The following is a 27,810-nucleotide window of genomic DNA, read 5'->3' as shown; positions in this document are numbered from 1 at the left end:
ATGGGCTTAGCGCAGCCCTGAGCTCTAATCCCGACTCCGGTGCTGACGCCGTCTGAGCTGGTCCCTGACCTCGCGCTGGTTCCACACCTCAGTTTCCCCATCTGTAAAATGGGGCCAACCCGCCCAGCTGTGCAGGGGGCTCATTGGCGCTGGCTGGTGTACAAGGGCCTAGGTCCAGAGGCTGAGCGCTCTGCCTTTCAATGTTGACTCCTGGGGCATTTGCTCGCTGGCTACTGAGATCCATCTACAGCTGGCAGGGCCACCCCAGCATGGCTCTGAACCTGACGCAGACACCGTGCGAATGAAGAACCCTCCCCTACCTGGCTGGCTCCCCACAGGCCTTGGGCCTCTTGACACCCCAGGGGGCTCTGCCCCATAGCACAAGCTGCTCTGCCTGTCAGGGGGACGGGCTCAGGTGCTGGGGAGCATCTGCTAAATTCATCAGGCCCATCCCAGCCCTCTCTCCATGCCCAGCAGTGCCTGGCACTCCAGGGCCTCATCCCCACTCTGCAGCCGGACGCCCTCTGTCCTCGCTGCCCTTCAGGAGCCGTAATTCCTGCCTGGAGGAAGGGACCGGGCGGCCATTACAGCCCCTGGTGCTGCTGAGCCAGTGGGGGTTCGAACCGGCAGCCCTGCTTACGGGAAAGAGAAGAACAGGCTGCTCAGGCCCATGAGGGAGCTGAAGTGAAAGGAAGCGAAGAGGCTGGGCAGGACCCAGTGTGGCACCCCCCTGGCAGGGATCATGGTGGTGGCTGTGTGAGCACCCAGCACTGCCAGGGCTCTCCGAGCACCCCCGGAATCTCCCCCCCCCAGAATGTAGGCACCCCGTTCCCTCGGTTACACGCTGACCTCTCAGGGAGCTCCGCGGTGCTGCGGGACATCACAATGGCACACTGGGGCCTCATGAGAGGGGAGGGGGGTCTAGTGGTCAGAGCAGGGGGAGCTGGGAGCCAGGACTCCTGGGTTCTATCCCTGGCTGTGGGAGGGGAGTGGGGTCTAGTGTTTACAGCAGGAGGAGCTGAGAGTCAGGGTTCAACAGCCACCCATTCATTGTGTGCGCTTGGGCAGGGCTTGTCCCCACTCTGTGTCTCAGTTTCCCCCTCTGTAAGGTGGGATGGGGTGACAGGTCCCTCCCCAGGAGCACTGTGGGACTTACTGACTAGTGTGGGGCCTTTAGGAGAGACACACAAAGGCCCAGCGCTGCCGGCGGCTCTGTTTGAACAGCCTCCCAGCATTGCTGACAGCCCTAAGCAGGGCAGTACCACAGCTTCCACAGGAGGGCGGCAGAGAGAAGGCCCCAGAGACCCCCACTGAGCCCATTTCTCCAGGAGAGGGGCTTGAGTGGGTGCCCTCGAAGGAGGCAGAAGGGGTGTTATTAGCCACCCTTCCCACGGGGAAACTGAGTCACAGAGCAAGGGAGTAACTTGCCCCAAGCCTCCCAGGAAATCAGCAGCAGAGCTGGGGAGAGGACCCAGGAGTCCTGGCTCCAAGTGTGACACAGTGGAGTGCCTCCCCGGGCAGAACGCTGCTGCATGACAGCACTGGGTTCCCTGCCCCCGCCCGGCTGGCACACAAACTCTGCCTAGTCCAAAGTTCACGGGTGCAGCATGCAGCCCCGAGAGTTTCCCCCCTGGCCAGCTTGGGGGGAGGGAGGGGTAAACCCAGCTGCTCTCTCCTTGCCTGCCCAGGGACCAGCGGGGTGGCACCGATCCCCGCTGTAACCCACCGCTTTAGCACCCCGCTGAGCCAACAGCAATCACGGCCCCACTGACAGCACCAGGCCTGGCTCCCAGGGGCCACGGCTAGGCTGGGGAGCAGAGGGCACCAGGATTCCGGCCTGACCGCGGTTCCTGACTCTACCCCCTCTCTGCAGGATCTGGCAGGGTAAGAGCTGCAATGCCCACCTGGTGAGGGAGGCTGCCTCGGGGCCACGACAGGCTGGCAGAACAGACCCTCAGCTGCCTCTCCTGCAGTGCCCGCTGCCAGCGCGGCGTGGGCAATGCGGTGCCAGGGTCACACGGGGCCTCCCAACCAGCCTAGACACAAGCAGGGGGCCAGAGCAGAGCCGCGAGCCCTGGGGTGAGCGTCAGCCCCCACGCAGCGTGTGCATTAGGAGCCATCGAGTTCACTCTGTGCTCTCGACAAGGCCTGAGAGCCAGGGTCCCGGCCCCCCTAGGGACGAGGCGGCCATGGGGTTTGTACTGGTCGTTGCGGCAGGAACGTGTCTGCCCCGGGGGAGTTCGGACACTCTCTGCTGGGCTCTAGAGTCTGGCAACCCCCCAGAACCATCTGTCTCTTGTGGGTCAGACAGAAATAGCCATTCCTCCAGCCAGAGCCCTGACAAAGTGTGGCTCAGACCTGACGGCAAGCTGGGACCGTTCGATCCTCTACTCCGACCTCCAGTCCAGCACAGGCCCTTAACTTTCCCCCAGGGACCCCTGGACTGAACCCCGTAACTTGTGTCTGGCTAATGCAGCAGGTCTGCACTGGAAGCCATCCAGGCGAACCCGCCGCTTCCCTGGGCAGGGTGTACCAATAGTTTGTCACCCTCACTCTTCAAACCGGTTTCAGAGTGACAGCTGTGTTAGTCTGTATTCGCAGAAAGGACAGGAGGACGCGTGGCACCTTAGAGACGAACCCATTTATTTGAGCATGAGCTTTCGTGAGCTACAGCTCACTTCATCGGATGCATGCCGTGGAAACTGCAGCAGACTTTATATGCACACAGAGAATATGAAACAATACCTCCTCCCACCCCACTGTCCTGCTGGTAATTCAAACCTCTTCAAACCGTGGGCCCTAGCTCTGATTTCAGTGCGTCTGGCTTCCGCTCCCAGCCAGCGGCTCCTGTTCTACTGTTCTCTGCCCCATTAAAGAGCCCGCTAGGGCCAGGGACGTCCTCGCTGGGAGGGAACTGGCACCCGGTGATCCAATCGCCACTCGAGCCCCCTTTGGAGAATTGTAGAATCATAGAAGATCAGGGTTGGAAGAGACCTCGGGAGGTCATCTACTCCCACCCCCTGCTCAAAGCTCAAAGTCAAACACCTCAAGCTCTCGCAGTCTCTCTCATTCAAGGCATTTTCTCCAGTTCTCAAATCATTTGTTTGGCTCTTCTCTGCAGCAGTTTTTCAACAGCCTTTTTAAACAGTACTGGCTGCAGTATTCCCGTACGAGCGCTGAGCGGGGGTGGATCCCCCCTGCGCCTACTCACTCCTCCCCTGCTTATACTCCGGGGCGCTCTTTCGCCCCGGTGTGACAGCATGGCTCTGGGAGGTCGTGTGTGTCCACTCTGACCCCTTGGAGTCACAGCTGGCCCGGAGGCTGGCCCCCAGTCTGGAAGTCTGGCCGCGTTCTTGGACCTAGACGTACGTCCCTGTGCGTGGCGGGCTTAAAATGCATTGTGTTGGAATGGGCCCAGCTTCCCAAGCGATCCCTCACCCTGCCCAACAGCTTTGTCCGCATCATTATCCCCCACTCCGCCATCTGTGTGTCCCCCGCGCACTTTGCCAGCACTGGGTCTGTGTTTATCGATGAAAGTGTTGAACAGTAGCTGGCCTCACACCGATCCCTGCTACAGACACCCGCTAGAAAGCCCTATGCGCAATGAGGGTTCCCCGTCGGCAGCTCCTTTGAGATAGCTCCGTTAGCTAGCTCTTAATCCATTGCCCGTGTCCTCCGCTGATATTGCAGAGTGTTAATGTCCTGTGGTGCTGACTCAAACACCTCACAAAAGTCTAAGTCTCTTACATGCAGTGACCTTTAACTACCAAACTAGTGACCTCCCCGAAGAATACAATCAGGTTTGTCTGACAAGACCTATTTTCAATGAACCCATATAGACTGGCATGAACTGCACTCCTAGCTTTGATTCTTTATATTGATTAAATCCTGTATCAGCTTTTCCATTATTTCCCCTGGGACTGATTGATGTCAAGCTAAGTGTCGTGTCTTGAAAACTGTGTTAAAATAGCAATTGCCACTTTAAATTCTCAGAGGTTTTCCTGGTCCTTCCAGGTTAGAGGGCTCTGTAGAGAAGTAGGTGATCAGTGCCTGTCTGCAGAATGACTGCCTAGAGAAAAGTGGGGGCAGCTGTGCCTTTCTGTTTTAGGGAGCAGCCTGCTTTGTCTCTCTCTGGTTTTGGCTCTTGTGTCATTGTTCTGGATTTCAAGAACTAAAGTCATGTTATGTTGCAGCCTTCCAGCAAGAGGAGTTATGGTTTTATCTAGCTTCTCTCTGTGTGCCTTGAAACGTAACACTAACCAGCCTAGTTACCCTGCGCGTCCCACTTGCCCTTTCTGAATACTGGCAAAGCATGAGCGCTCTTTCAGTCTTCTGGAATTTCCCTAGCATGCCACAATTTATTCAAAATTAACATCAGTGGGCCAGAGCTCTCCTGAGACAGCTTTGTTAGGACTCTTCTGCGCAAGTTCCCTGGGCAGGTAGAGCTGGTGGCTCCCTCCCTCCCTGCTGCTATGGGAGGGCTGGGACCCCTCAGCTGCTGGCGGGTGGAGGGCCCAGTGTCCGGCCCAGCTCAGGCCTTGCCCGTTTGTTACGTTTCCCTGTTTCCGGCGTTTGTGGGGCAGAAGAAATTAATCAGACAGCCTACGCACATGTGAGATCCCAGCACTGGGCATAGCTTCCGCCTCTGTTTTGTCCCCAAGCTGTGCCCGGGCCCATCTCACTACAGGGTCTCTTCAATGGTGCTGGAGCTGGGGGGAGGTTAGAGGGACCATGCACCTCCCCCCTTTTAGTATGGGCAGTTTGGGGAGGCAACCCCTGCCAGTATCACTCCAAACCTGCCTGAGGCTTGCAGTTTTGGGGGGCAATGCTACCCCTTGCCCCCAAACTATACCCATGTTACAAGATGGGGGGCATGGCCCTCCCCTCCTCCCCGGTTCTGTCACCGGTGGGCCCCACCCCCCCACTTCTACCAAGGTTCCAGTGCCCTTGGTCTCTTTCCACCCCTGAAATACAAATGAATGCTCTCCTGTGCCCAGATGTTGCCAAAAATCTTGCCAAAGGCAAGGCTGCTGGTGAGCTGCGGCCGCTGACTACCGTGCTAGCTGCTGCTGGCTCATTGGTTCCTTGTGCTTCCCCCTTGGTCTGGCTGTATCCACGTGTTCTCTCGCACCGGAAAGGCAGGGTCAGGAACTCATAGAGCCCCAGAGGGGTGATAAAGGCCGATTTCAGTCGGGCATCTGCATCCAGCGGCACTTGCCAGTAGCCCTTTGTAAGGTCCATGGTGGTAAGGTACCGAGCTCCTCCCAGCTTGTCTAGGAGCTCGTCCGGCCTGGGCATGGGGTAGGCATCAGATACAGTGATGGCATTGAGCTTCCGATAGTCCACACAGAACCGGACCGACCCGTCCTTTTTGGGGACCAGCACCACCGGCGAGGCCCAAGGGCTGGCAGATGGCTGGATCACCCCCAAAGCCAGCATGTCCCGGACCTCTCTTTCCAGGTCCTGAGCAGTTTTCCCTGTGACTCGGAAGGGGGAGCATCTTATCGGCGGGTGCGACCCTGTCTGCACCCGGTGGACAGTCAGATTAGTGCGTCCAGGCTGGTTGGAAAACAGCTGTCGGTACGGATGCAGCACCTCCCTGACCTCAGCTTGCTGGGCAGGGGTTAGCTGATCCGAGAGGGGAATTGTTTCCAGGGGGAAACCAGCTCTGGTCCCAGGGAATAGATCTACTAAAGGGTCATCTCCCTGCTCTTCCCACTGTCCACACACGGCCAACACCACATTCCCCCTGGCATAATATGGCTTCATCATATTCACATGGTACACCCGGCGGTGGTGCGCCCGGTTTGACAGCTCCACCACATAGTTTACCTCATTGAGCTGCTTGACGACCTTGAAAGGGCCCTCCCAGGCGGCCTGTAGTTTGTTCTTTCTCACAGGGATGAGAACCATCACCTGATCCCCGGTGGCGTAGGCACGGGCCCGTGCTGTGCGGTCATACCAGACCTTCTGCTTCCTCTGGGCTCTGGCCAGATTCTCCCTGGCCAGGTCCATGAGTTCAGCCAGTCTCTCTCGGAAGATCAGGACATACTCCACCACTGTCTCTCCATCGGGAGTGGCCTTCCCCTCCCACTCGTCTCTCATCAGGTCCAGGGGGCCCCTCACCCTCCTGCCATATAACAGTTCGAAAGGCGAAAATCCGGTAGACTCCTGGGGCACCTCCCTGTATGCGAACAGCAGGTGAGGTAAGTACTTGTCCCAGTCCTGCGGGTGCTGGTTCATAAAGGTTTTCAGCATCATCTTTAGCGTCCCGTTAAACCTCTCCACCAGCCCATTGGACTGGGGGTGATAAGCTGAGGCCCAGTCGTGCTGGACCCCACATTTCTCCCACAAGCACCGGAGCAGGGCCGACATGAAGTTGGAGCCTTGGTCTGTCAAGACTTCCTTGGGGAACCCCACTCGGCTGAAAATGGTCAGGAGCGCATCGGCCACGGTGTCTGCTTCAATGGAAGCTAAGGGCACTGCCTCGGGGTAGCGGGTGGCAAAATCTACCACCACCAGAATGTATTTCTTCCCCGACCGGGTCGTCTTGCTGAGAGGCCCCACGATGTCCATGGCCACCTTCTGGAAAGGCTCCTCTATGATGGGCAAAGGTCTCAAAGCCGCTTTCCCCTTGTCCCGGGCCTTCCCCACCCTCTGACAAGGGTCACAGGATCGGCAATACTGCCGGACCGTGGTAAAGACCCCGGGCCAGTAAAAGTTCTGTAGCAACCTCTGCCGGGTGCGCCGGATTCCCTGGTGCCCTGCGAGGGGGATGTCATGGGCCAGGTACAGGAGCCTGCGGCGATACTTCTGGGGGACCACCAGCTGCCTCCTGAACCCACAGGACTCTACTTCCCTTGTGGGAGCCCATTCTCGGTACAGGAACCCCTTCTCCCACAGGAACCTCTCCTGGCAGCCTCTCCTCATGGTCCGTACCACACTGAGGTCGGCCAGGTCCCTAAGCTTCCGCAAGGAGGGATCTTTCCTCAACTCGGCCTGGAACTCAGCGGCTGGGGAAGGGATGGGGCCCGGTTCCCTCTCGCTGGCCAGGTCCGAGGCCTCCGCCTCTCTGAGCCGTGCCCCTCGGCCCTCCCTCCCCACCAGGGTAGGGTCCTGCGCCTCCGGTGTGATACCCTCCCCGAGGTCAGGGCGCAGTGCCCCTCGCCGGCTCTGGCTACGCGTCACAACCAGGGCGGCCTGGGGCTTGCTTGGCCAGTCCTCTAGGTCTCCCCCCATCAAAACTTCAGTGGGCAAATGGTGGTGTACCCCCACATCCTTGGGGCCCTCCTTGGCCCCCCATTTCAGGTGTACCCTTGCCACGGGCACCTTAAATGGGGTCCCGCCCACCCCTGTCAGGGTCAGATAGGTGTTGGGCACCACCCGATCTGGGGCCACCACCTCGGGCCGGGCCAGCGTCACCTCCGCGCCCGTATCCCAGTATCCATTGACCTTCCTCCCATCCACCTCCAGGGGAACAAGGCACTCTCTCCGGAGGGACAGCCCCGCGCCCACCCTGTAAACTGAGCACCCTGAGTCCAGAGCCTCCAGCCCTCTGGTGGAGCTGGCCGGGGATACTCTTCCCTCCGGAGCAGGTGGTAAACTGGTAGCCCCCCTTTCCTGGGTCGTCTGCCCCTCGTCCAGCTGGGTCCCTACCCAGTTAACCCTGGGTAGGTTGGGTCTGCTCAGTTTGTCCCTGAGCCCGGGGCACTGGGACCGTACGTGGCCTCTCTGGCCACAGTGATAGCAGCTCAGGTCACGTTGGTCCCCTCGAGCGGGTCGGAGGGGCCCGACGCCAGGCGTTCCCCGTGGGAGGGGGTTCTCCCTATTTCCCCGCTGGGAGGCCCCCTGGTGACTCTCTCTCTGCATCGGGGGGGGCCTGTTCTTTTGGGGCTCCTCCCGGCTACCCCCTGACCGACTGTTCACAAACTCGTCGGCCAGCTGCCCTGCGTGCTGGGGGTTCTCGAGCTTTTTGTCCACCAGCCACAGCCTCAGGTCGGACGGGCACTGTTCATACAGTTGCTCCAGTATGATTAGGTCCAGCAGGTCCTCTTTAGCTCGGGCCCCAGCTGTCCACTTGCGGGCATACCCCTGCATCCGGTTGGCCAGTTGTAGGTAGGTGACCTCAGGCGTTTTACGCTGACTCCGGAACCTTCTCCGGTACATCTCGGGGGTCAGCCCAAACTCACGGAGCAGGGCCTGTTTGAACAGTTCATAGTCCCCTGCCTCCGCCCCTGTCATTCGGCTGTACACCTCCACGGCTTTGGGGTCCAGTAAGGGGGTGAGGAACTGGAGCCTGTCTGCAGGGTCAACCCTGTGCAGCTCACAGGCATTCTCAAAGGCCGTCAGGAAGCTATCTATGTCCTCCCCCTCCTTCCGCTGGGCCAGGAAGCACTTATCAAAGTTCCTTGCAGTCTTGGGTCCCCCCGCACTCACCGCAGCCGCAGCCGGGGCCCCACTGCTCCTCAGCCTGGCCAGCTCCAGTTCATGCTGTCTTTGTTTCTCCTTCTCCTGCCGCTCATGTTGACGTTGTTTCTCCTTCTCCTCCTGCTCATGTTGACTTTGTTTTTCATGATCCTCCAGCTCCCTCATTTTCATCTCCCTCTCCCATTCCAGCCGCCTCCGCTCCAGGGATGGGGAGCTCCGCCGGGAGGATCCCCTGCTGGGTGCCGGGGTCAGGGTGCCCTCGGTATTCGCCGGGCTTCCCCCAACCCCTCCCCCGGACATAGGTAGGAAGGGTCTCGGGATGTCCTCAGCAGCAGTCTGACCCCTCCCAGCCCGGTCAGGCCCCAGGGCCCATGCTGCGTCTGCCGGGCGGCTTCCCTCAGGGACAGGGATCGGGTCATCCAAGCGATCCCTCTCCTCCAGCTGGGCAATCAGCTGTTCCTTGGTGGACCTCCCGATGCGCAGCCCCCTCTGCCTGCACAGCTCCACCAGGTCGCTCTTCAGGCGTTTAGCGTACATCTCCCTGCTGGCCACTCGCAGGCCGGGCAGCTTCCCACGGTTTCCAGGAAAAGCCCCTCGTGTGCCAGTCCTTCTCGAGGTCACCACCTCTTTGCCAGGGTCGAGCTGCAGATTCCTCCGCCCCTGGGACCGCTCGCTGCAATCCCCCGGGGGACCCTGTTACTGCAAAAGTCTTTCTCTCTGGTCACACATTCCCAGGGGTTAACCGCCCCCCGAAACCGTCTCTCTCTGAATCTTCAGCACGCCTGGTCCCCGTCACTTCCCCTTCGTTTTACTGCTCCCCAGTCACTTACTGCAGGAAGCGCCGTTCACGGGGTGCAGTAGATCCCACCGCTGCCACCAGTTGTCACGGAGTGTGGGGGAGTCCAGGCCCTGCACCCCTCTTCCTGGGATTCACTGAGACTCTCAGCCAGCCAGTAAAACAGAAGGTTTATTGGACAACAGGAACACAGTCCAAAAACAGAGCTTGTGGGTACAACCAGGACCCCTCAATCACGTCCTTCTGGGGGAGCAGGGAGCTTAGACCCCAGCCCTGGGGTTCCCTGTGTTCCTCTCCCCAGCCCCAAACTGAAACTAAACTCACCCAGCAGGTTCCCTGCTGCAGCCCCTGTTCACATTCCTGGGCGGAGGTGTCACCTCCCCCTCCCCCTCCTGGCTCAGGTGACAGGCTCTCAGGTCTCCCATCCCCAGGGCACATTCCCAGGTCAACACTCCCCTCTCCCTGCTGAGTCACATCGTCACACCTTGCACTTAGATTGCAAGTGCTCTGGGGCAGGGACTGTCTCTCTGCGGTTTGTACAGCACCAAGCACCAGGGGCTGACGGGGCACTCTGCTAACACCCGTAAGAATAGTTAATAGAGCAATCACATCTCAGCAGCTAGTGCTGGTCTCTTGTCTAATGCCCCTGCTCACCCCATGGCTCTTCTCAGCATTCTCCCTGCTCCGTCCACCCCCCACGTGCACCGCCTCTGGACATTTTGTCTTCTGCCTTTTCTGCTTCAGCTTTCACAGTTTTTTTCACTTTCCCTGCTCTCACTTTATTGACTTGAACTGGGACCATATAGAACATGGTTGCAACCAAGGTCCTGTAGTGGAACCAAATCTTGCATATAGGGGGTCAAATAAGGTGTCTAAGACGAGGTTATGGTTTGCTGGTTAGGATGATGCTGTCTGTGTGCAGGTATCATTTTTGTATTTAAAGTTATAAGTATTGGCTCTAGACTGTCTGTAGTTCACACTTGTGCTCTGTTTCTGGGGGACACCCCAGACAAGTTGGTGTCAGCTCTGCCTAGCCTGCTTGAGGGCCCATTAAGGACCATCAGCTCCACAACTGACCCACTGAGAGAAGGCAGACACGCCTGGGGACTGAACAAGGCAGGCAGGGACCTGCCTACGGACAGAACTCTGAGGTTTTTCCAGGCCATGGGAGAGGCAGCTTGTCCGTGGGACAAAGAAAGAAAGCAGAGCCCACATGGCAAGAGACTATAAAAACGTGCTGCATCTTGTCTTCAATCCTGCTTCTTACCTCTGGAGGGATTTGGCTACACTGAAGCATCGAACAAAGGACTGAATGACCCCTCCCAGCGGTGGATGTTCTCCAGAGACTTGATTTGAACCTGCAGTTTATTCTATCACTGCTGCAAGCCTGAACCAAGAACTTGGCCATTACTGTATGTCATTGATTCCATGTAACCGAGTCTAGCTCTCATCTATATTTCTTTCCTTTTATGAATAAACCTTTAGATTTTAGATTCTAAAGGATTGGCAACAGCGTGATTTGTGGTAAGATCTGATTTGTATATTGACCGGGGTCTAGGGCTTGGTCCTTTGGGATCGGGAGAACCATTTTTCTTTTACTGGGGTATTGGTTTGCATAACCATTCATCCCCATAACGAGTGGCACTCAATAACAGACTTAAAAGTGGCAATTCTTCAACAAAAAACTTCAAAAACAGACTCCAATGAGAAACTTCAGAACTGGAATTAATTTGCAAACTGGACACCATCAAATCAGGCCTGAATAAAGACTGGGAGTGGATGGATCATTACAAAGACTAATTTCCCCATACTGTTACTCACACCTTCTTGTCAACTGTTTGAAATGGGCCACCCTCATTACACCTACAAAAGTTATTTTTCCTCCCTTGGTAGTCTACTGTTAATTGAATTGTCTTGTTAGACTGACCCCCCCACCCCACACTTGGTAAGGTAACTCCCATCTTTTTATGTACTATGTATACCTGCTACTGTATTTTCCACTCCATGCATCTGATGAAGTGGGTTCTAGCCCACGAAAGCTTATGCCCAAATAAATTTGTTAGTTTCTAAGGTGCCACAAGGACTCCTCGTGGTTTTAGTGTAGACATACTTTGAGATAGAAGTCGTCATGAACCAAGTATTCAAACTCCTCTGTAGCTTGTTAGGACCGCCCTCTAGTGGTGAAGGAAAATATGACCATCTCCTTGCTGAGAGACCCCATATATTTTTCTGAACACACACTGATCGCTTCGTGCTGTAGAGATCTGAGTGCAGACAGACGCCGTTCAGGGCCCAGCTATCTGGTCAGCCTGACCCTGAGCTAGGCTCTCTTTGGATCCAAGCCGGATACAGAAAACTTGAATTTTGACAATCTTCTGACAACACCAAACCTCTCCCTGTGACAAACCTGTCGGTTCGAAGAGCTGGATGGGGACGTCCAGCTCTGAGAAACACGCACACACACACAAAGCCGCATGGCCTAATGAACGGGTACGTTTGTTCTCACTAAAGATACGCAATCTGAATGGCCGGTAGCGCAAACATGGGCATCAGGCAGCCCCTGGGCAGGGCAGTTTGGCTCGGACAACCTAGAGAGTGTAACTAAAGCTGGCAGATGGTGTGTCACTTCTCTTCTGCATCCCTAGATCGAAACAGTCACTATTGCATGGTGCAGGAGCTGGCTGCACCACTGAATCCTCTCTGAGTGCACCCCGCCGGGCTCGGACCTTGGACCTCCACTCCACGGCTGTCATCGCGGATTCGATTTGCTCACGCTCAGACGGGGTCCCCCGTGTGCCGTCCGCTCTGGCCCAGCAGCAGGGCCAACTGGATCAGCAGCTGCGGTTCTTCCCTTCAGGAGCTGTGACTAAGGTTGCCAGGTGTCCGGTTTTTGACCGGAACGCCCAGTCGAAAAGGGACCCTGGCGGCTCCGGTCAGCACCGCCGACTGGGCTGTTAAAAGTGCGGTTGGCGCAGGGCTGGCAGGCTCCCCACCCGGCTCCACGCGGCTCCTGCAAGTGGCGACATGTCCCTCCGGCTCCTAGGGGGAGGTACTGCAAGGGGGGGCTCCATGTGCTGCCCCCACCCCGAGCTCCAGCTCTGCAGCTCCCATTGGCCGGGAACTGCAGCCAATGGGAGCTGCAGGGGTGGCACCTGTTGGCGGAGGCAGCATGCAGAGCCCCAGCCCCCTGCCCCAGCCCTGAGCCCCCCCCACACCCTGAACCCCTCATTTATAGCCTGACCCCAGAGCCCACACCCCAACCCCCTGCCCCAGCCCTGAGCCCCCCCCACACCCTGAACCCCTCATTTATAGCCTGACCCCAGAGCCCACACCCCAACCCCCTGCCCCAGCCCTGAGCCCCCTCCCACACCCTGAACCCCTCATTTATAGCTCGACCCCAGAGCCCACACCCCAACCCCCTGCCCCAGCCCTGAGCCCCCCCCACACCCTAAACCCCTCATTTATAGCCCAACCCCAGAGCCCACACCCCAGCCCAGAGCCCTCACCCCCTCCCGCACCCCAACCCCCTGCCTCAGCCTGATGCCACCGCCCACACTCCCAACCCCTCAGCTCCACCCCAGAGCCCCCTCCTGCACCCCAACCCCCTCATCCCTGGCCCACCCCAGAGCCAGCACCCCAACCCCCTGCCCCAGCCTGGCGCCCCCTCTGACACCCCGAACCCCTCAGTTCTGGCCCCACCCCGGAGCCCGCATCCCCAGCCAGAGCCCTCACCCCCTCCTGCACCCCAACCTCCTGCCCCAGTCGGGTGAAAGTGAGCAGGGGAGTGAGGGTGGGGGAGAGCGAGTGACAGAGGGAGGGGGGATGGAGTGACCGGGGGGCAGGGCCTAGGGGAAGGGGCGGGGCAGGGGGCGGGGCAAGGGTGTTCGGTTTTGTGCGATTCGAAACTTGGCAACCCTCGCTGTGACCTGTGGCTGCCACTGAGCTGAAACGGCCGTTCTCCAAGCAGTGCCGTTTCTTTAACCCCAGGAGCAGAGCGCTTCGGAGAAAAGGGCTTTAACCCAGCCCCCATGCGCGGCTGTCACACCTGGCGTCCCGCGTCCTCCTGCTGGGGACCAGGGAGGCCGAAGGTTTCCGGGCCCGCTTGGCAGGGGTTGAGATCCTCACGGGTAGCTAGTCTCCTAACTTGATGGGAGTTGGAGGTTGAGGGCCAGATACCTCCCTCGCCAAACCTGCTCTCTCCTTGCCGGATTGTGGGTCACAGAGGGGACACGTAACTGTTGATGCGGGAGGGGATTTCAAGGTTGGGGGGGCACATGACCGCCCCCCCCCCACCCGTCACCTCTAGACGTTTCGGGGGGAGCGGCGATGCCAGGTGGCTCGGGCCAGCCCCGCACGCACAGCGAGGCTCGGGGAGGGCATGCCAGCTGTTGCTAACTGGAAGGCAGGACAAGCCCCGCAGCAGTGCCAGGGGAGCGGTTTCCCCGGGGCAGAGCCCCTGCCCCAGGAGTGGGAGGGAGAGCAGCCTCTAGCCTAGGAATAGGCCCGGGCGTTTGCCCCAGCAGGCAGGGGCAGCGGGTATCATTGGCCGGGGGGGCTAAGCCTCCCCTAAGCTAGGTTGTGGCCCTGTCCACGCTCAGCGCCCCGTCCCCTGAAGCCCGCAGAGGCTGAGCGCCCGCCCAGGCCTGGAGCTTGGGGCTCGGCCGGCAGCCAGGGGCTGGGGCAGCCATGGGCAGCTCGGGCCAGCCGCTGTGGTGGCTTGGGCTGGTGGGAGTAGGGCCAGCCGGCATAGCCCGGGCTGGCCGGTGGGGGTTGGGCCAGCCAGGGCGGGTCAGGCCGGCTGGCACAACTGAGGCGGGCAGACCGGGGTGGGGGGGTTGGGCTGGCCAGCATGGCTGGGGCCAGCCAGCCTGGGCTCCTCCAGTCGCAAGAGGGGGAGAGGCTCCAGCCACGGGGGGAACGAGGGGGACTCAGGGGCGGGGCCTCAGCTGGGGCGGGGCCAGCAGGCTAGCCTCCCCGAAGCGGGGGTTCACCCCCCGCCCCTCCGCAAGGAAGGAGAAGCAGTCCCATGTAGTGGGCTGGGGCAGAGTCTGCATGGCCCCTCTGCATTCGTCGCTTTGGGACATTTAGCTGTTGCTATAGGGAAGGTAGAAATCCGCTGGGCACGTGACACTCCCCCCACCCCGGCGTTGCCTCAGTGTCTCAAACTCCCCCACGTCTTTTGATTCCCAGGCCCTGACCCCACTCCACAGGGACCAGTTCGCTTCTGGGGGAACCAGCCTGACAGGCCCAGAAGGGGGCTGAGCCGGTGAATCAAGGTGAAGGCTTGTGCATTGTTCTCCAGTGTCAGAGAGATGTGGGTAGGATACGCTGCCTGCCCCATCCTGGGGGCATTTCCTGACAGCCCTGCTACGCAGGAAACCATCATAATAGCCTGGTTAACACACAATATTCATACGGCGTCCCTGGCAGCTCCAAGCCCATCCCCACGTGCCCACAGGCTGGGCCCCTACTTGCAGCTCAGCTCTGGTGCAAATCAGAGTGAAGCCCAGCCTGGGGGGCTGGTGGGTTTCCACACCCCACACTGCAGAACTGCACTGGAGCGGTGGCAAAACCTTGCTGCCGAGAGACCATGACGTGTCCCTGGTAGAAGGTTTCACCGTGACTTTGCTCAGCACCCAGGGAGGTGAAGCCAGAGGCCAGCCGGGAGCCCAGGCCGGTAGTGGTGGCAGGAAGGTTAATTGCGATTCCATCTGTAGGACTGGACGTTAGAGATGGAAATGACCCACTTGCTGCTCTGGTCCGTCTCCTGGGGCCGGGGCTGGGCTGTTCCCTGACCTGTTTGCTGGCAGTTCGTCCAGGCTAGCATTAAGTGCCCCAAGCAACAGAGCTGCTCCAGGGGAACGATTCACTCTCCGGACCCTTTCCCATGTTTTCTCTTTTTAAATTCCACCCCACTGCAGCGAGTGCACCCCCCTCAGGCCTCCAATGAATCCCCTCCCCCTGAGCTGCTGCTCAACCAGTTTCAGCTTGTTCTGCTTCTTTCATTTTCCCTTCTCAGTTGTTCCCCCTTGACTTGCTTCCCCCCACCACCCCTGCTCTTCGCTGAACTCTTTCCACTTTGCCCAGCTGTGCCAGGGCCCAGCCCCACAGAGCAGGCCCCACGTGGGCTCACTACTGCAAAGCCCAGAGCTGAACTGGCTTCGTGCACAGCCGGGTCCCAAGGCAAACTCCTGTCTGCTTTGCCCTCCACTGTCACCCCCAGGGCTCTCTGAATGATGGAGTCACCCTCCCACCGAGCAGGGGGGCCAGAGTTCGCCCCACAAAACACATGCGTGCACACACTGCATTAACTCCACTTTCTCCACGTTAGAAAGCCGTCCTCTCCCTGCTGTGGATGCAAAGTCCCCCAATCCTGGCTGGTTAGTGCTGTTGGGCCCCAGGTCAATAACCTGGCAGCTGATAGCCAAGGCAGCTCCTCTCTGCAGAGCGGGGATGAACCACTTTCTCCTCCAATGAACCTCCTGACACACACAGAGAAGGCGGGGTGGGGGAGTTATTTGTGCAAACCGGTTGACTGAGATTCGTGGTAACCCTTGAATTTGCTCTGCTAGTTGGAGTGTCTGTGTCCCCAGACAGACCACAGCCGGTTACCTACGGGGGATGCATCGTGACCACTGATCCGTTCCCCCCACCCCGGAAGGGGAGTTACAACGGCACAAGGCCGGGCTGCGAGCGCCGACCTTTGGGACTCTGCCCCCGCCTGGCAAACGCTGCTGGAGCCTTTTGCCAGCCAGCAGCTGGGCTTGTGGAAGGTGAGCAGGAGCCAGCGTGATCGCCGGGGGAAGGGGCAGAATGGAGTATTCTGCAGAGCTCCTATCCGACCCCAGGTAAGGGACCTCGAGGCTGCAGGCAGAGCAGCTCCTCGCTGCTCAGCTGGCAGCTGCTTGGTTCTGCACTGGTGTGGGGCGTGCTGGGGGCTGAGGACTGTGTGAAGGAGGAGGGTGAATTCCCTCCCCACCCCCCCTCCGGCCCCAATGCCCTCGGGAAATGTCCAGACACTTGGTGCAATCTGCTCCCTGCTGAGTGCCATTATTTATAAGCCAGGGCAGATCCCATCTGCTACAGAGGGCTGAGTACCCAGGGAAGCAGGATGTGTCACCCTGTTCTGCCAGCTCTGGGGCAGTTAGTGCTGGTCACCTCCGACCACGACTAGGGTGACCAGATGTCCTGATTTTATAGGGACAGTCCTGATTTTCGTGGCTTTTCCTTATTGTAGGCACCCATTATCCCCACCCCCCCAGTCCGGATTTTTCACACTTGCTATCTGGTTACTCTAACTACGCCAGCCCTGCCCAGAAATGCCTAGCCATAAACTCACCTCACCTTAAACCCAGGCCCCACGAGTGATTAGTCATTGGGGCACCTGCTCCAAGGGAACTGGGCTGAGACCTGCCACACTCATTTCACAGGGGTCACTCCTCGTCCCCTGGCCCCTTTGCAGCCTGTGATTGGTTGCTGTTGCCCCGGCTGGGGGGGTTATGAATCAGGGCTGCCCATCGAGTGCTTTCCACCCAGGGAGGCCAGCAGCGCTCCCAGTGGCCATGGGGCTTTGCAGGGGGCCAAGTTGTATGATTAGCCCTTGCGTAGCTGGGCTGGGCGAGCTTGGCCGATGACCCATTGCAGATGGGCAGATCTTACAGCGCCCTGTGCAAGCTGCTGGCCGAGAAGAGCTGGGGCCGCTTTGCACCCCTCGAATCCCTCCCCACAGGTGGGACTGGACTCCAGCCCGAGAGCGGAGCTAACCTGGGGCCTGGTTTTCCTGCAGGTTCTCACCTCAGCTGATTAAGCTGCTGATTACGAATTTCAGCGTCCCCCTGGCCTGTGTCTCCAAGCCGCCCATCTCGCTGCAGCTGCTGTACAGTACGTGGGGGGCGCTGCCCCATGGGTGTCGGCGGGGGGAGGGGGAGAGTTAGACTGGGCCAGGACTCAATATTGGCTGGGTCACAGAGCAGTCCCGCCCTCTCAGCCCTGGTGCTGGGCAGGGGGAAAGGGCTCCTGGTTGTAGGGCTGAGGGAGAGAGCAGGGAAGTGGGGCAGTGGGGAGGGGCAGGGACCCAGCCCTGAGGACAGGGGAGAAAAGGCAGAGGGACGGCTGGCCAACCACTCACCCTCCCTAGAGCGTGTTCACATCTCATGCAGATTTCCAGGGGGCTTTTGCACTGCATGGGAGGGACGGCCGTGACATCTCTCTCATCCCCTCCCTTCCCTGCAGAGCTGGACCCCATCGAGCTCTCCATCCATGGCCTCATGACCTTCCTGACACTGGTGTCGGTCGCCATCTTCCTTGAAGAAGCCATCTACCTGTCAAAGAAGATCCGATGCGTGATCAAGATGAAAACCCTCATCTGGAGCAGCTCGGCCCCCACGGTGAGCCCCAGCCTTCGCTGTGAGGGAGGGGATGGCAACAGGATCCTGGCGGGCATTCACAGCCAAGCTGTGGGTTCCTGTTATGCTGATGGACAGTGCAGGCTGGGAGCGAGCCCTGGAGCTTTAGCTTGCGGAGGGCAGGGGACCGTGCTGGGCTGGTTTATTACATCCGCATTAGAGAGTGGATCCAGAGTTGGGGGCACTGCAAATATCCCAGGGGGATCTGGGATCATGCCGGGTCTCTGAGCTCCCCCAAGTAGCGGGGGTGATGAGATGCTGAGACCACTTTAGGGCAAGGGACCAATTGCAAAATCCAGCCCCATAGAGCTTGGATTGTAAACGGGCCGACCCGTGGAGCTCCAGAGTTCTGCTGTGGGCCCATCTCTGCCATCCGCTCACCCACCTACCCCAGGGCCTGTGGGGGAACTGGACTGGAGCATGCCTGGCTACCTCCCGTTTACGCTGGGCCTGCCCTCCCTTCTTCTCCAGATGGTCTCCGTGTTCTGCTGCTTTGGGCTCTGGTTACCACGCTCCATGATGGTGGTGGAGATGGCTATTGGCATGTGAGTATTGCTACCACCCGGCCCCGCTGCAGCCTGGGGGAGCTCGGACTGATCCGGCTGCTCCTGGCCTAGCCAGAGGCGGATTAAGATTTATTAGGGCCCTGGGCACAAAGAACGTTCTTCCCGCCGCATAAAAAACATGGATGTATCAAACTGTATTAATAAGATGACTCAATTCAGTGTTTACACACGGCCTTACTAACGAAGCAAATCCTATCCCGGTTCCTTATGCCTAAATTAACTGCTCAATTTTTCCACACAGAAAGTGAATCTAGCTAGATCTTATCCATACCATCACACTGCTAACCTGGGCAACCCTGGTATTACAGGAATCAGTTGTTCGCAGGCCAAGAAGCGGGTCTTTCATCTCCCCCAATTATCTTGAACATGGCCAGTGTGCGGTTTTCCCACCTGTTGATCGCGTTATCTTTCAGTTTTTCTATTGTCTGAAAGAACAGGCGGCACCGTTCCAGAAAGTAACTTAATTAAAAGAAATAAGCCAAACCTGAGGCACAATGACTCATTATTCAGAACTGTAAGGTTCAGCCAATGGTGAGAACTGATTTAAAGCAAAGTTTACAATTGATCACTTCAGCTATGAAGAAACATTGAAAGACTCTGATGGGTGCCAAAGTTCATGTCAAACCGTGAGCAAGGTGACATTTTACCAGTTAGCTGTAACAGTTAGTGCTAAAACGTAAACAGAAACGAGCATGTACGTATCCATTCAATCACACTGTGAAGAAGAGGCCAGGTTCTGATTAGCCAGAGCACACCACAGCAAGTTCTGTCATTACTAAGCCAATGAGAATATAGTTTGTCCAATAATCCTGCAGAGAGAGAATATTCAGCACTCCCTTCTCCCAATGCCTCATCATTGGTGTAATGGAGGGAAGGGAAATAAGTCACTGGAGCTGAAGGGCCTCCCAAGATACATTTCTCCCATTTCTATAACTATCTGGGTTTGTCCTTTATGTTTTATCCCTAGCCCGGCTTGGCTTTGGCATTCCCATAGGAATGGATGCCTAGGGCAGCAGTTGTTTCCACCGGCCATCTTTGTGAAGTAAATTTGGGTGGGCCACAATTCATCTGTGAAGTTCATAGTTGAGTGAGTTGGGGCTGGAATCTGGGGCCCCGTGTAAACAGAGCCACATCAGTTCATACTGGGTGAGGGGGAAACACACACAGAGCTTAAACGTACCGTCGGTAAATAGCACTATGTCTTTCATCCACTGCCGAAGTGGGAGAACTGTACTACGGAAGGCCTCATATCAGCTGAGCAGGGGGTGAATAATGCCCTGTCAAATTGGATATGGCAAGAACCCACCCTAAGATCCCACGGCAAGAACCACATGCGTGGAGAGGTGGGATCCACAACGATCTCACGTGGGGGTAAACAGGGCTACCTCATGACATACTAGGATGAGGTAAATAATGCTGCATTGTGAGGTGCAGAGATAGGGGCATCCAAAGGCCTCGAAACCGTGGCTGGAGGTATGAAAAACCCAGACAAAGCCTCCGTCTCACCATGTCTTTTGCAATCACCAAAAGACACAGGAAAAAACTGGAAGAGGAGGAGAGAGAGAACAGGTCACACCTGGGGAGAGAAGTGATTGAATATTGAGAGCTAAGGCAGAGACCACGGGGGGTGTGTGTGTGTGTAGGGTTGGGGGTTTCCATGTTTCCCCCATTGAGGACAGCAGAGAGCCCCCCCTTGGTTCCCCATGTGCTTGTGGGGCTGCATTTCCCTGGGAGCTCACTGGTGGGTTGAGGTAGTGGGGATTTCCCCAGCGCCCCTGGCTGCGGGGAGCTCCCCATCCCAGCAGCCAGCCCACCCCTCTTCCTGTCTACATTCTCCCGGTCGCTGATGTGCTGCAGGCTGCAGCCTGTAGCCTGTGTCCTTGGGCTCGGGGCAGTAGGACTCCAGCCGGGACTGGAGGAGACACAGCAGGAGGTGGTGTTCCCCATCTCCCTTTGGCTGCCCAGCCAGATGCAAGAGCCTCCCGCCGGCTGATCCCCTCACCGGCTCATCCAAGAAGCCTTGCTCCAAGCCCAGCCAGCCCAACTAGCAGAGCAGACGATGCAGCAGCTAAATCCTGCTGCCCAAGCATCATGAGATTTTTCCGGGGGCTGCCAAATTGGCCAGCCCCCCCCCCCCCGTGTGTTAATCTGTCTCTGCACCTTGCAGGAGCGGGGCCTGGCCCCGTGCGGAGCAAACTCTGTGCTGTGGCGTTGTCACCTCCCTGGGCTGACTTCGCTCTCTGCCCCCCGTGCTGCCCCCAGGTACTTCAGCATATGCTTCTACCTCCTCATGCTGATCATGGTGGAAGGCTTCGGGGGGAAGGAGGCCCTGCTCAAAGCCCTGAGGGACACGCCCATGGTGATCAGCACAGGCCCCTGCTGCTGCTGCTGCCCTTGCTGCCCGCGCATCACTATGACCAAGTAAGGCTGCCGGGCCTGGGCGCTGATGGGGGCCCTGGGGCACTATACAGGGACAGCAGTGGCTGGGAGGAATGCGGGTTCCTTAGCCCCTCCCTTTACGAGAAGCCGGCCATTGGGCGGTGCAGCTTCTCCCAAGAGGTACATTGAACCTCATAACTCCCTCTGAAGGTGCCTGGCCAGAAGCATGGGAGCAGCTGAGCTCTGCTTGCACCACACCCCGTGGAGGGAAGGGGCAACGGTTGGCTTCAGTCCACCTCTGTGCAATCTAGAGCAGCCCCAAGTGTTGGCTCATTGTTTCCATCTACTCTCCAGTCTGTCTGGATCCAGCTGTCATCTTATCTTATACGGAAACTGTCAGTGCTCTGGGGCAGGGGCTGTCTTTTCGTTTGTCATTTGTCCAGCACCTCACACCGTGGGGGCAGGGTCTATGACTAGGGCTCCCAGGTGCTACCAAAAGCCAAGCGAAAGATGTGGGATGATTTATAGATCAGCCCCACAAGGCAAGGTCTCTGCTCCCAAGAGTTTGCTGTCCGATGTGCTTGGCCAGTGGCAGGGAAGGGCTGTACTAGAAATCCCCGTGAATTTCACAAGGCAGTTTTGGTCTCTGGCTCACAGGGCATTCCAGTCTCATGTTATAGTCCGTTCTGCAGGCCTAGAAGGGGTGGCCTGAGGGCAAGGCAAGGTGGCAAGTGGTGGAAGGTTGGGTAAAAAGCAGATTTGCAAGGAGCAAGCTCCTGGCTCCGGAGCGGTCACTGACGTCTTGCTCTGTTGCCATCATAGGAGAAAACTTAAACTCTTTCTTCTGGGCACTTTCCAATTCGCCTTCTTCAAGACAGCCTGTGTCTTTGTGGGGCTGGCCCTGGCTGAAGATGGAAACTACAATCCAGCTGATGTAAGTCATAATCCTTCACCCATCGAAGGCAGAGGGGTTAGGGTACCACTGTAGCCCTACCTCTGACTCTGGGCCATAGTTCCAGCATTAGAAGGGAGACTGCTTCCCTGGTTGTGCAGCGGGAGGGGAACATGACAGCAACTTGTGGGGCTGCCTGTCTTGCTCGGATTCTCCATCTCTCCCCAGTGCCCAGGGGTATCAGGGCAGCATGTCTGTGCCCCATCCTGGACAATGCTCCATCTCCTACTCGGGGCTGGAAATCACAGCCATGCTTCCTTTTCTTCTGTCCCTCCCAGATCTCCGCTAAGAGCGTGGCACTCTGGATAAACACCTGCCTTGGGTTCTCCACCATCTTTGCTCTGTGGGCCCTTGGGATCATGTTCCGCCAGGCGAGGGTGCATTTGGCAGAGCAGAACATGGGGGCCAAGTTCGCTTGTTTCCAGGTAACATTGCTCGGGGTGATTACCGATTGTTAGCATTTTCCTGGCCTCAAAGGGGCTTTCATTGGCCTTTGCACCTATAAACTGGGTCCTTCAAAACTCCACTCGCCCCACATGTGCAGCATACCATATTCCGGCTGGCTGATACCCCAGAGCTGGCTGCCTTTCTATTCCCCTGTCTTGAAACTACCTCGTCCTCTCAAGGAGCATGAGGGGCTTCAGGTGTGGAATGAGCAATAGGACCAGCTCAATGCTTAAGACCAACCCCGCTTTCCCACAAGTACCCCTGCCATATGCGGTGAGTGAGCAGCAGGAGTACACAGGAGGGTGGATCAAGACAGAGAAGGATTCCAGCACACGCTAGGATACCTGGCATTGAAATGGCAGACACAGAAGGGGGAAATTATGTAAAAATGGAGAAACTGACATAAAGATTCCTTTGAGTAAGCAGGGATTTGAAAGTTTAGTTTAAAAAAAAAATGGGGGTGAGGGGGAGGGCAGGAATTGTGGACCAAGGAGAAAAGAGGAAGATCTTATGAAGTCTGCCCCAAAAGAGAGGATACTGTGCTTCTCCCAAGCTACAGCAGGATCAGCAAAGGACTCATATTTAGACTTAACTGGTCACTGTAGTTTGAATAATGTATAGTTATTGCCTAGACACAAAGCTGGGTGGTGTAACCCCTGTAGGGCTCAAGAACCAGTTCCTCACCTGATATGGGAACGCAGGGAGTGGTCCCAGGAAATAATTTAGATGCTTTAAGTATCAGGAAAGTGGGCTAACATTAAACCCCCTCTACTCCGGTTTTTAAGGCTATAGAGTGAGGTACCAGTGTAGTGGCACGAACGGCTGAGGAATAGGGTAGGTGGTGGTGACAGACTCAGCAGCTGAGTCTCTAGCACAAAGCGGCAGCAAGGCTGACCCGTGGACACGTATTCAAAGCAGAGCTGGAGCTTGCTGCGGGGGCCTCGGGAGGCCAAGGGTATGCAAGAAAGCTACTAGCTGCTAGAATGAGAAAGTCAGCGTGAAGGAAGGGGCTAGGCCTTGGATACACCAACACACCCCCTGGTGGGGGTCCTTCAGTTTGCAAGAGCTCTCTCATCCCCACTTCTTCTGGTGGCAGGTGCTCCTCATCCTGACTGCGCTACAGCCCTCCATCTTGAGCATCCTGCAAAGCAGCGGCCAGATCGCCTGCGACCCGCCCTTGTCCTCCAAGACGAGGTCACAGTGTGAGTAGCAAGAGGCCCTGGCCTGGGTTAGTTTAAGGATGAAAACTGGCCCAGGATTGAAGTCGGCCTCTCTCTCCATGGCACAGGAATATTTTCACAATGTTTTTTTCTTCCCTTTTGAAAGAAAAGGAGAAGCTCCTCTTATTGCACTCCTTGAAGGAAAGTGTAATTGCCTTCTTTGCATCTCCATGAAGGGCGGCGAGTTGTATGGGCCCCTGGTGCTCGGGCTCCAACAAATTCAGGGCCCCAGGGGCCCGGCTCCTCCAATGTTCAGGGCCAGGTCTCTTCCCCTGGCCCTGCCTGCTGCCCCCGCACCTCTGCCCTGAGTGTCCCTGCCTGCCCCAGGCAGCTGCCCCCTGCAGCTCTGCACTGCCCTCCCTCACTGGCCGCTGCCGGCTAATGGAGTGGCACGGGTGGCAGGCTGACTGCTGCACCCGCGGAGGGGAGGCGGTGCAGCGGCATGGCAGACCCCCTGCCCGGCAACTCCGAGGGGGCTTATCCTGTCTGGACCTCCTGAGCAGCAGCCTGGGGCTTGGGTGAGTGTTGTGCCGGGGAGAGGGAGGCCCCACCCTGGAGCTTGTTGCTGCTGGTGGGGAGAGGGCTGGGGGGAGTCCTCCTCTCTGGCCCCAGCCCCAGGGCAGCCTGCCTGCTGCACCCCAAAGTTTGAACTCCTCATCCCCGGCCCAGACCCGCCCCAGAGCCCACAGCCCTAGCCCTCACTCCCCCAACCCCAACCCTGTAACCCAGCCCTGAGCCCTGTCCTGCACCGTGAACCCTGCAGCCCTCTTCCCCAGCCCTGAGCACCCTCCTGCATCGTTAACCCCTCATCCCCAGCCCCACCTGAGCACACACCCCCGTCAGAGCCCTCACCCCCCACTCAGAGCTCTCACAGCCCAACCCTCTGTTCCAGCCCCAAGCCCCCTCCTGCACAGTGAACCTGTCATCCCCGGCCCCATTCTTTGCTTTGGAGTTGGCATTTCTTTCCATGTGGTTCTTAGGGGTGCATTGCTGTGGGGGGTAGACTGTCTGACTTGTAGGCCTTGTCCGCACTGGGTTATTTTACATCAACATAGCTGCATTTGTGCAAGCCCCTAGTGTAGACAATCCATGCCCAGTTAATCATGACTTGTGCTGGCAGTTTTTGTTAGTGTGAAACCCCAGTGTAGACAAGCCGAGTAAGGTGACACTTTATCTCAAAAATTAGTTTTATAAAAACAAACCCTGAAGACCCACAGAAAAATACCCCCCCTGTTATTCTTTTAAATTCCATTAAAAACACTGGTTTTACAGCAAGGACAAATTTCCATCAAGTGTTCGCAACCCGAAGATTACAACACTGAGAACTTGGAAGCACCTTAATTGATTTTCATTGTCCAAGATAAGAGATGTGCAGACTTAGAGAGAGCCATAAAGAGGTAAAGAAATACTTGTTTACAATACATGGCTTTCAGGCTGGCCATGTCTCCAATAACAGAGTTTCGCATTTACCTCCCTGTGCACATTAATGAAGATTTACCCTTTTAGATTCCTTTCATCTTGGTTACTAGGCTGAAATATTTGTATAATAGTTAAAACAACAAAGCCAGTTAAAATAGTGTACACCCCGCGTAGTAATGCCAGTCATGTAACCGAGTTCTGCCGGCTCTCCAGCCTGGGAGAGGAAAGGAATCTCTTACTCCTCACCCCCCACACCCCAACCCTGAGCCCCCTCCTGCACCGTAAATCCCTCACCCCCCCTAACCCTCTGCCTGAGCCCCTCCCACACCCCAAACCCCATCCCTAGCCCACACCCCAGTCAGAGCCCTCATCCCCCCCCCACCCCAACCCTCTGCCCTACCCTGAGTCTCCTCCCACAATTTTGTGTAATAATAATCCCATTAATTTTGTGTAATAATAAACAACAATGGATACATTCTTAATAAAGTTACCCAGAGAAAAAGAACAAAAGGGTAATTCATCAAGTGATGGCTTGCAAACTGAAGTTAAGAGACTGGGAATGGTTGATTCATTATAAAAAGTAACCTATTTCCCCTTGTTTATTCCTCCCCCCCCACTGTTCCTCAGACGTTCTTGTTAAACCTTGGATTTGTGCTGGAAATGGCCCACCTTGATTATCATACACATTGTAAGGAGAGTGATCACTTTAGATAAGCTATTACCAGCAGGAGAGTGGGGTGGGGGGAGAGAAAACCTTTTATAGTGATAAACACCCATTTTTTCATGGTCTGTGTGTATAAAAACATCTTCTGTATTTTCCACAGTATGCATCCGATGAAGTGAGCTGTAGCTCACAAAAGCTTATGCTCAAATAAATTGCCTAAGGTGCCACAAGTACTCCTTTTCTTTTTACAAAAGAAAGATGTGGCAAATCTAAAAGATCAGAAAAGGAGTTTTCATCAGTCTTAGCTGTCAAGATTTACATGGTTGGAGTCCAATAGCGAATTAGACAGAGCTGTTTCCTTTTGAGGGTTATTGATCCAAGAGTGCTGGGTTGTTTTCGTATTCAAACGAGTATTAATAAAGTTGATACTCTTAGTTAAATAATTTTTTCTTACGATAGTGATATTGTGCAATATTGGAAAACTGTTAAATGTTTACTGTTTCCAGTCTATTTTTACATTATTTAAAAAAATATGTATCAGCTTACAAGGAAGGGGTGTGTGTGGGGAAGGCTGAGGGGGAGGAGGGGGGCAGGACTTGGACCCCTTCTGGGCACCACCAAAAATTATACAAACCTGCGATCTCCACTGTAGCAAAGACAGCTGTAATTTTCAACGTCGTGACGCAGCAGGAGACTAGGCATATCTACACATTTGCTCACCAATGAAAAACAGCCTGTTGAAGTGGCAACTGTTAGTTTAGTCAATCCAGCTGCTGCTGTATTTGTTTCCAGCCCTTTCTCCTGGGAATTTTCCAGGCCAGCTTCTCTTCAACACTCTTGTAAAAGCAAAGTAGACTGCATTGTCTGCGAGACTAGGCCCCTGCCTTGGGTGAGGGACAAGGCAGAACTAGGCCTTACTCATTAGCTAGACATAGGTACTGTTCACCTGCATGGAAGTGAAATTCTGCTGCTCTAAAGAGCAAATTAATCCTTTGTCCAAAAGGAAATATTTTTAGCCCCCATATGGTAACTGCTGGGAGCTAGTGAATCCTGATTTCCCCTTACCTTTGTAACATACTTCTTTAAACAACTCTACTGTTCTGGCTGGTGAGTGAATAGGGAAGAACGCTAATGAAAGACATGTCAACTAACCCCTCTGTTTCTTGGTTTGTTTTCAGACATGAGTGCGCAGTTGCTTATCCTGGAGACCTTCATCATAACGGTGGTGACTAGGATGTATTACAGAAAACAGGACGACAAGGCAGGATACCAACCTTTCAGCCTTCTGGATGGGGACATGGAAAGCAAAGCCTAGACAGGAAGAAGTGGTGACCAGAAAGGAGCTTCTGAGAGCACAGAGCCATGGCACAAGGAGTTTTTGCCAAAACATGTTCCCTCTGCAATTTCACAGTGATAGAATATTTCCCTAGGTAGCTGTCTGAAGTTTCATTTGGCAAGTGACATATAGGAGGGAAACACAATTTGCATCCAGATGGTAGATGGCTCTGAAATCCAAAGGATATGAACCAAAGTTTCTGTAAACCAGCTTCTTAGTGCAGGGGCCTTATCTGTAAAGTGCCTAGCCCACCTCGAGTGCTGTATAAATACAGAATAAAAATCGATCCAGGCACTTAAACTGGGCTCTTTGCTGTTGGAACGAACACTACTCCTCCATTTCAATTTAACAAAAGGGAAAAAAGTGGGGGCTAAAACTCTGCTTACTTCTGGTCTCAAAGAGCTGAGGGTTTGGCTACCACTTCCATCGGTTTAGACCAGTGGTTCTCAAACTTTTGTACTGGTGACCTTTTTCACATAGCAAGCCTCTGAGTGTGACCCCCCCTTATAAATTAAAAACACTTTTAAATATATTTAACACCATTATAAATGCTGGAGGCAAAGTGGGGTTTGAGGTGAAGGCTTTTGAGGTGAAGGCTGACAGCTTGCGACCCCTAATGTAATAACCTCACGACCCCCTGAGGGGTCCCAACCCCCAGTTTGAGAACCCCTGGTTTAGACAAATGGGGATATTCCAACACTGAGGTGTACAAATGAGTCTCTATGGACTTATGCAGTCAGGGGAAGTGTGAAAAACCCAGCCGCTTTATACAAACTAGTGGCCCCAGCTGCTAGCTTTAATTATGGAAACGTCAGTACCTATCACAGCTACAGCACCACTCATCCAGAGGCCCCAACAGCCTTCACAAAGATGGGTATTAGTATTCCAGTTACACACATGGGGAAAGCAAACCCACAGACGGGCTAAGTGAGTTGTTTAAGGTCACAGTGGTAGAACAGAGAACCCAGGCATCCTGACTCCTAGAGAGGTCTATTTTCCACTGGAAAATGCTGCCACTTTTCTAACTGCAAATCAAACATGGCACAGATTGCATGTCCCCTCTGCTTTAGCAGAACAGACTCAGCTGCCAGGCTGGAATTAAAGAAAGAAAAAGCGGCCTTGCACTTGCAGAGCTGTAGAATACAGTCTGGAATAAACTGGTAAAGAAAAGCGGCATTAACCAGCATGACACAGGGCAT

General features: G+C 56.0%; 1 protein-coding gene across 4 annotated transcripts; it reads left to right on the top strand.

The window, feature by feature from the left end:
• Positions 1 to 1,623: 1,623 nt before the first annotated feature.
• SLC51A (solute carrier family 51 member A) lies at positions 1,624 to 26,911 on the top strand. 4 transcript variants are annotated; one of them, XM_073359076.2, is made up of 12 exons: positions 1,624 to 1,884; positions 11,869 to 12,094; positions 14,414 to 14,499; positions 15,817 to 16,071; positions 17,010 to 17,104; positions 17,456 to 17,610; positions 18,100 to 18,173; positions 20,457 to 20,615; positions 21,396 to 21,507; positions 21,804 to 21,950; positions 23,069 to 23,174; positions 26,454 to 26,911. In XM_073359076.2, the coding sequence occupies exons 4-12, from the start codon at positions 16,037 to 16,039 to the stop codon at positions 26,588 to 26,590; spliced, it is 1,020 nt and encodes a 339-aa protein (XP_073215177.1). In that variant the 5' UTR covers positions 1,624 to 1,884; positions 11,869 to 12,094; positions 14,414 to 14,499; positions 15,817 to 16,036; the 3' UTR covers positions 26,591 to 26,911. The 4 variants fall into 4 exon arrangements, with proteins under 4 accessions (XP_073215177.1, XP_073215174.1, XP_073215176.1 ...); XM_073359073.2 differs by having other exon boundaries at positions 15,796 to 16,071; XM_073359075.2 differs by lacking the exons at positions 1,624 to 1,884; positions 11,869 to 12,094 and adding an exon at positions 12,140 to 12,155 and having other exon boundaries at positions 15,796 to 16,071.
• The last annotated feature ends 899 nt before the right edge of the window (positions 26,912 to 27,810 follow it).

The sequence above is a fragment of the Lepidochelys kempii genome, chromosome 9 (assembly GCF_965140285.1).
Source record: "Lepidochelys kempii isolate rLepKem1 chromosome 9, rLepKem1.hap1, whole genome shotgun sequence".
Classification (NCBI taxonomy): domain Eukaryota; kingdom Metazoa; phylum Chordata; order Testudines; family Cheloniidae; genus Lepidochelys; species Lepidochelys kempii.
This window is presented reverse-complemented; position numbering and strand designations above follow the sequence as displayed.